This window comes from Boleophthalmus pectinirostris, unplaced genomic scaffold (assembly GCF_026225935.1).
Source record: "Boleophthalmus pectinirostris isolate CB_2022bp ecotype Guang Dong unplaced genomic scaffold, ASM2622593v1 HiC_scaffold_9, whole genome shotgun sequence".
Taxonomy (NCBI): domain Eukaryota; kingdom Metazoa; phylum Chordata; class Actinopteri; order Gobiiformes; family Gobiidae; genus Boleophthalmus; species Boleophthalmus pectinirostris.
Window position 1 is genome coordinate 27,552,030 of NW_026571541.1, and position 8,371 is coordinate 27,560,400.

The 8,371-nt window shown below is 39.2% G+C and overlaps 1 protein-coding gene across 1 annotated transcript; it reads right to left on the minus strand.

Moving 5' to 3' along the window:
• Positions 1–233: 233 nt before the first annotated feature.
• Positions 234–8,327, minus strand: npat (nuclear protein, ataxia-telangiectasia locus). The gene is made up of 17 exons (XM_020937709.2): positions 8,136–8,327; positions 7,871–7,989; positions 7,718–7,778; positions 6,891–6,963; positions 6,779–6,819; positions 6,473–6,706; positions 6,320–6,389; positions 5,962–6,070; positions 5,767–5,858; positions 5,597–5,678; positions 5,413–5,509; positions 5,210–5,332; positions 3,796–4,998; positions 3,620–3,720; positions 3,040–3,130; positions 1,806–2,947; positions 234–832 (listed from the first exon to the last, which is right to left on the minus strand). The coding sequence occupies exons 1-17, from the start codon at positions 8,170–8,172 to the stop codon at positions 752–754; spliced, it is 3,756 nt and encodes a 1,251-aa protein (XP_020793368.2). The 5' UTR covers positions 8,173–8,327; the 3' UTR covers positions 234–751.
• Positions 8,328–8,371: the final 44 nt, after the last annotated feature.

Genomic DNA, 8,371 nt, shown 5'->3' on the forward strand with positions numbered 1-8,371 from the left:
ATTTCGAAAGTCCAAATATGACGTGATTCCATCAGTTGTAAATTGTGGGCCAATCAAATGTTGCCAAATCTAACAAATTACACTGAATGAGTTTATACATAAATAACTGTCTATGTAACTCCAATTTCGTCATATTTTGTGAAATGGATGAACAAGAATAAAAAGAAAAAACTGTCATAATAATACCAGGCTCCCATAGCTTTTACGGGTATTATTAATAACAAGAATTGCAATTTAATGCAGAGGAAATACACAAAAGTGCTCCATTGATTTATTACAATATTGTATTGAAAACAATACATGAAACCAGAAGGTCCTTTGAAACAAGAAAGTCCTTTGTTTAAAAAGCACTTATGTTCAAACTAAATATATTTTTTAAAATCACATTTCAACCAGTTCACAAGCTTTTGTAATATAAACATGAATGTGAGTGTAATTATTGACTGGATTCAGTTAGCTCTAGTCAAATATTGACCAAGGATATGTACACATTTTGAGCTGCTATCCACTGCATTTGTAAAAACAGACTTTAATAAAAAGAAAAGTTATAGCCAATCAAAAGTAGGTGGTCGACTGCTGCCAAAATAATTGTGGAAAGTACCATAAAGACAGCTCCATTTTCACCCACTGGCTCACACGACAGTTTAGAGGAGCGGAGTCTGTCAGGCACTGGCAGATGGCTTTTTCTATTCCTGGTTAGTAACTCAAGTAGGTTGCGGTATGGTATGAGTCCTTTAATGTTTAAGTCGTGTCACTCATCATAATGAAGAGAAGACAGGAACTTATCCACATCCAAGTCTTGAGGAAAACATTCCACCAATTTCTTTCGTTCCTATAATGAAAAAACACATACAAATGAAATGCAATAATTCAATCTAATGACCAATACAACCATAATATGCTAATCTATACTACACATGTTCTACAGTGAGATAACACCATAAAGTCTGAGCCAATGGACTTTATGAGAGTTATTCAAACATGCATGAATCACTCTAAATATAACTGGATAAATTACAAGAGAAAACAATTATAACACAGGTATGCATAATATGTCTCTTGTACAACCAATTTAAAAGTTAGTTTTCCATTACGACCTCTTATATACAGCTGAGATATTATATTAGTTATTTTTTATTTTATTTTGACTTGTACACATATTTATATAATTATCCCCTATTTGACACCTGTCTCTTGCTATTTTTATATATTTTTTTCTCTTTCTTATTATATTTATTTTAATGTGTGAGCTACTATGTTCAAGTAATTTCTCTTGTGGATAAGGCTGTGCAATAAATTCAATTTTGATTGTGATTTTGATTTGTTTGTCAAACGATCTCCAAACTCATATAATCTAGTTCAAACGAAAGCTTAACAAAGTTTATTTTGGCATGTTTTTATATAAATAGGTATATTTATTTTATGTTATAAATATAGAGATTGTAGAACAGCTGGATATATAGTTTATTGTGGCTACCTTCATGTTTTTCTATCCTTTATTTCATGTTCAAAGTGTATTTTATTCATTTTATGTTTTACACATCACAAAACTATATTTATTTTCAATTTGAAAGTTGTGCATAAATTATCAATAACAAAGTGTATATCTTGTAGAGAGAAATGCTGAATAAATGCATCGTGTGACTAAAAAATAATCGTTTGAATAATGGTGATTTCAATATTGAACAAAAGAATCGTGATAATGTTTGATGCAACCCTACTTGTGGATCAATAAAGTTTGTCCAAGTCTAGTTATTGAAAAGATATGAAAGGCATAAAGTGGCCTAGTCTAGTCTGTTACTCACTTTTTTCTTGCTGGGTGTGCGTTTTGTCTCCTTTGCTGGGGGGCTGGACGTCGGAGTGGACTGCTTGCGTTTCTTGCCGATCTTTGAGGTTGTGGGCGACTGTTCCGCTGCCCCTTCCTGACGCAGACTATTCTTCAACGGCGTCCCGGTCCTCGCCAACGCAGCCCGAGACAGAATCATCAGCGTGTGAGCCGCCATGTTGATGCTGCTTTCACTTCCTGCTTCACTGGCGGGGCTACAGGTGGGCATTTCCGAGCTGTTGGGGGGGATTAGGTGTCGGGGAGTGGCCTCACCGTCTCTGCTTTTCCTTGTTCGTGTTGGGGTCTTGGGGCAATCACTACCTGACTCCTCTTGGCTGCTTACTTCTACGCCTTTAGGGGTAGACGGGGAGTTGAGCGCTTGGATATCCTGGAGCATTTCAGCCGCTTGTTTCGCCAGAGCGCTCGTTTTTGAGGGAGGTTTGGAGGATTTGGACTGAGTGGGTTGTGCAGGCGCTGGAGACAAGGTTGCTGATTGTTCTTGAGCCCTACCCTTCAGTTCGTTCTCCTTGTTAGCTGTTACACTGGTGATCTCCTGCGTCCGTTTCTCAGAGCGACCTTCTCTTGTTTTGGCTTTATCTGTAGCTTCTTTTTCTTTCCTACTCCCAGTTTTTTGGGATGAGTCAGAGGACAAAGATCTGGAAGTACGAGTCTCCTTTTCCCTATTTTTACCCTCTTCTGTGTCAAGACTTTGTTTCCTATCAGAAGATCTCCGACTGGATTCTGTTGGTTTTGTTATGTCAATGATGTTGGCACCTCCACTGGACTCCTTATTAGCTACATTATGTTCTTGTTTCCGGGATCCTTTTTTAGCAGGTTCTTTCTGGTTCTGCTGTGGGACAGTGGAGTCTGAGCACCTGACCGTCTCTATCCTCCTCTTGGGTTTGTTGCTGGTGAGGATAGCAGGCTTAGACCGAGGGGATTTCGGAGGTAAATGCTGCGCACTTGAAGCAGATGGAGATGGAGATGTGCTGATTTTACTTGTCTGAGATTCTCCAGATGAATCAAAACAAAGAATCCTTCTATGGCCAGGGATGGGACTTGCTGATACACTTTGAGTGCCTGGCCCTGGCGGTGGGGGTGGAACCAAATTTTTGTCCGAACCTGGAATATAGAAAGAATGACAATGTTTATTTAGTAATTATTCTAGAAAAAAGCACACATTAATGCTAATTAAGACTGACTACATGACTTACTTGAAGTGGAAGATGGTTTGCCAGCTCCAGCAGGTAAAGGCTTCACAGTCTCTTTCTGTTGCATCACTGGTGGATTTGGTATGGGAACAAGCTATAAAAGCAACACAAAACCTATTAATTATACTCTTTTTATTGTGTAATTTGATGCCCGGCTAATTACTGCAGACCATAATAGTCCACAGAGCAGAGATTATAGGTCACCTGTGCCCAGATTGGTTCATGCTCATATTGATGTGATGCATCACTTTGTCCCTTTTTAAATATGTACATTAAAAATATGTTTACATGGTTGTATCACATGATGGTGTCATCATGTGACTTGTACATTTAAATACCACTAGCACATATACCTGTGATTACGTGATGAAGACGCAAATCGAAACATGCTGGCATTTGACATGAAATAAAATCATAGCAAAGTATATCGGAGTGCCTCAGATCTCCTTTTTCATCCCATAATAGCTCATATTGGGTAAAAGGTCTTTTAAATTTTCTTTTAACTGAGTTGGATACAGATTCTCATGTTCTCATATTAGTTTGAATGTCATTTTTTCTTGCACATGTTAATAAAAATAATTACCTGGTTAGGAACCATTTGTACATTTCCCAAAGTATTTTGACCCATAACTGACAATGGAAGCACCACAGGTTTCATCGGTGATGGCAGGATGAGGGTCGATCCTTGAACAAGAAGATTTTGTATTATAGTTTTCATGTCTTTACTCATTCATTGATAAATCAGCAAATGCCACTTACCAGGACCAAAACCTTGAGTATGTGGAGTTACACCAAACTGGGCGGGGGCGATGGCTTGTCCTTTGGAGACAGGAGCTGGGACTATCTTCTGTCTGTTCTGCGCATCTGCCGTAGGAGGCTCAGTCACGAGGAAGTAGCTGGCAGCGGTTGTTGTAGCACCATCAAAGGGCAGCTGAATAATGTAGCTTTGCTGGGGCTGTGAGGTTCCAGTCAGGGGAGATGCAATAACTGTCTCGGACCTCTGTAAACAGCTAACTGCCTGCGCGGCCTCGTCCAGACTGCCCTTAGGTGTGCCAGGGACAGCAGGGGACTTTGCTGGAGAGGAAAGATAAATAGTGGGAATTTTGTCACTGGAGATGCTGGATATGGCCTGGCTCAAGGCTGTGTCTGCAGCAGACTCTTCCTCCTGGTTGTCACTGATAATGATCTTCAGTGACATAATATTGTTGGGATCTGCTCCAGTTTTGCTTGAGGCGGTTGGTTCGGTTGTAGAAGCTGTGAGCGAGGACGAGGATACAGAAGTTTGGGGTTTTGTCATGGTTACAGAGGAGGAAACAGATACTGGTGATGTGGAAGAGGTTGGTGCCGCAGAATTTGATGTGGCTATAGTGTGGGTGACTGTGTTAGAGGAAGCGGAGGATTTTTCAGACGATACTGGATAAGCTGGACCTATTTGTGTTTCTCTCCCGCTGCTTGACAATTGTCCTGATGATTGGGAGTTGCTCGATACAGATTGCAGAGTAGCTGAACTGTCTTTTTGATTTGAAGTTAGGGTAGATCCTTGGACCTCTTTACTTTCATAATGTCTGTTTACGTTAGGAGCTGCTGACGCCACCAAGGTCATGGTAGTTCGAGGTAGTGAAATGTTAGGATTAGAGGCAACTGGGGCAGATGTGGGGGCAAAAACTGTGGTGGAAATGTTTATTGGGGTAGGTGCTATTGTGGCTTGAGGCTCACCGATGTCCATAGCCGTTACAGTGTCCGAGTAAGAGCTTTTGTCTGTTCTTTTTGAGGGTGAAGCTCCTTGGGGTTCTTGACTACTTTGCATCACTGATAATAACCTGGCCGAACTGTTTTCAATTCTGGAGCTTCTGTTGGAAGGGACAATGATAGTCTTTTTTAACGATGGGGCTGATTTTCTGGTTTTACGCTCGATGACAGCTTTGGCCTTCACTGGATCAGAAGCGTCTTTTTGTGCAGCACCTGAAAACAATATACAGCACATTTTATTACGTACATGCAATCAATAAAAGAAAGCACAAGCAAGAAACCAAACTTAATAATGACCAAGCTCTGTGTATCTGAATTGAATGGCAAGCAAATTGCAAGACTTCACCCTAAAATAAATAGAAAGGCACTGTATACTAGCAAAAATATTCTGTTCTTCTGATCAAATGCCAAAAACAAACCAAACCTGAATCCAAACTCTGGCTGGGCTTGGCCACAGATGATGGTCCGGCTTCAGGAGGATCACCTTCTTCTGGGCTACTGCTCATGTCTGCATCTGCTGCTTCGCCATCTGCTGATCTGGTTTTATCTATTTAAATGGACACACACAAAAAAAACTTTAATATTTGTGACATGTCTTGGGAGAAACAATAAATCACATGTACGTACTGCATTCAAAAAGGTCAAAGAGGGCTTGAAAAGCTGGATCGGACTCGGTCTGCTCCAAAATGTCATGAATGGCATCATCGCTCATATGGATCTCTCCCTGTGTCAAGTACAAAAACACATTAACACAATAAAAAAAAAAACATATCAACCATACATCAGAAAATATGGCTTCATGCCGCTGTACCTGCAGTCCTAGAATTTCATCGATGGACTGATCGGGTTCCACCATGTTTGTAGCAGCTTTTGATGACTGAGGTGTAGGCTCGCTAATATAGGAAAGAAGATGTATTTGATTATCCATTTGGGAGGACTACTTACAGTAAAGCCCAAAGAAAACTTGGGAAAGAAACTCACCTAGAGAGAATTTTGTTGATATTTTCAGCCAGTTTTTCTTGCAAAGACCTGTCCCCTAATATTTTCTCACGAGCATTTTGAATTACTAGTTGCTGTGGAAAGGTGAATAAATAGTGTTTACAGTTTAAAATGTATTTCTTGTAACAGCTGAAAAAAATAAATCACATTAACAATCATGAAATTCCAGTCACTTACAGGAAAATTCTCATCAACAATCTCCTCTGTTTCTTCTTCTAGAGTGGCCCCACTGACAGGAACAGGTCTTGAAGAACCCGCTGAGCCAGTTAATGCACCAATTCTCTTCCTTCATTCCAGAAATAAAAAAATAAGCATTATAATTAAGCATTTTACTGTATGCTATATATTGTGTAGGCTTGGAATTGCAACCCAGAGCACATGGTCATTTTATGTACAAAATAAAAACAAATATTTTACTACTTTATAAACATTGTAATATTGCAGAAATTGTGCCATTTTTTCTTAAATTTTCTCTAAATATAAAAAAAATGTATATTCAGTTTTGGGAGTAAATTGATGAAATAAAATATGTTACCACTTTCTTCGCCCAGGAGACGTTGGTGCTGGATTTAGGCGATGCTCTGTTACATGTACAGGAGAATCCCCTGAAAAACGCACACACAATTATATGTTTTGTTTATTTACCAAGAATAAAAATTATAATAAATACAGCATTCAAGATACTTACTAGGCATGTTAATTCGAATGGCTTCATGGCTTTGCAGATGTGGAGCAATGCTGGGCACAAGTCTGTGCTGGCCGCTGTAGCTTACAGGCGTTGAATGTGAAACAATACAATGAGAAGTTTGTGCAGGGCTGACAATTGAGATGGTCTCGGAAACAGTCGTACACACTACTCCAGTGGAAGGGCTTGTTAATGCCCTCTGTCTGGCAATATTTGCCAGTCCTACACGAGAACGCACTGAAAAACAATAAATACACTTGAGTCTGTTTAAGAAAAATGCTTTATAATAACCAGTTTTATAAGACTTACCCCTTTGACAGGCTGATAACGCTGGAGAATTTTGCAGTGACCTAGAAATGTACAGGTTAAATATACAAGCAAATACATTTTAAAAGGCAGACAACTGGTCGCAGTTACTCACTTGATTTGATTGAGTGTAAAATCCAGCTTTTTCCACAAAGATGACATCATAGGTGGCACTTGGTGATTGGACTCTGAGGAGGAAAAACAAGAAATTAAGGAGGAATCAAGATGTGTGTAGTCATCCAGGTAGAATCCATGGCAAAGAAGTAATAAAATCTGTCAAGTGGGCAAACATTTATTTAGGTCAAAAACAGCTTGGATGAGCTAAGAAATGTTTTCAACCTAAATAATGTTTGTCCAGTCAACAATCTGAATTTCTCCTTGGCTAAGGAGGAATGTATCAAAGGGCCCATATTACGCTATTTTCTGGTCTATATTATAATCTTATTTCCTCATTAAAAAAATACCAAAGTTGTGTTTTGTTTCATTTACATATGTTAACACACAAATCTTGCATATTTAGGTTGAGTTCTTCTCTCAAACAGAAAAAATCTTTTTAAAAATTGTGATGTCACGTGATAATACAGAAAGTGCTCCACTGTGTTTTTAAACTCCACAAACCTTCACTAGAATCACTTGGATAATTTCAGTCCTGGAATTGCCAATCTATACTAAACAAAAAGTAAAAGGAGCTGTTAACTTGAAAACTACTGAGTCAGGACATCACAAGGTGGAACAGAGCATTTTGAGCTTTGGAAATGTAGACAGACTAATAATAAAGAGTTAGCGACTTAAACATGTGTGAATGAAACAAAACACAACTCCGGGGGTGTTTTTGAAGAGGTAACGACATAATAACATGGTTTAAAGCTTAATAATAATCAACTTTGTGTAATATAGGTCATTTAATTACATGTAGGTCGGAGTTAGGGCAAAATGTCTAACCTTTTGTTTTGACAGCCACATAATCGTTTAAGATGGTCGTTAACCCTTTCCCAAAAATAGACTGCGGACAACAAAAGCATAACATAAATATTATTAATACTGAATGTGTGTTATCAGGACTGTATTTTCTGAGGTGAATGAAATAAGTCTTACAAATACACAAGCAGGAATAGTGCCATCTTCGGAGCTGTGTTCTGCATACTCCTTTAGGTTTGGGCTTTCGTGAATAAAAGCTCGACTTGTATCAGATAATCCTTCCTCTTGGAGATAGCCTGTGAATACACGAACCAAAGCACAATATGAATGTTACAACAGAGGCCAATAATAGAAAGTTCGCCACGTACAATGCCAGCGCTGTGACATTTTATTGTGGCTGTGGGCTAGCGCTGAGGCTAACATGACTTACACAGACACTTACCCAAAACAAGTCGTGCAATGTCTGACGGCAGCAGCATCACTCCGTATTCGCTTATAAAAACACACCGTACTAAAGATTTGGCAACATATTTAACGCGTGTAAAATGTAAACAGATAGAAAACCACACAAAGGCAAGAGAATCAGCTGTATTGTTGTGAGTACGACGTCTGGAGGGCACTGCTGCTTAGTTAAAAGGCGGGGAACTCAAGCAAGAGCAACCCGGAAGTCGACTACTT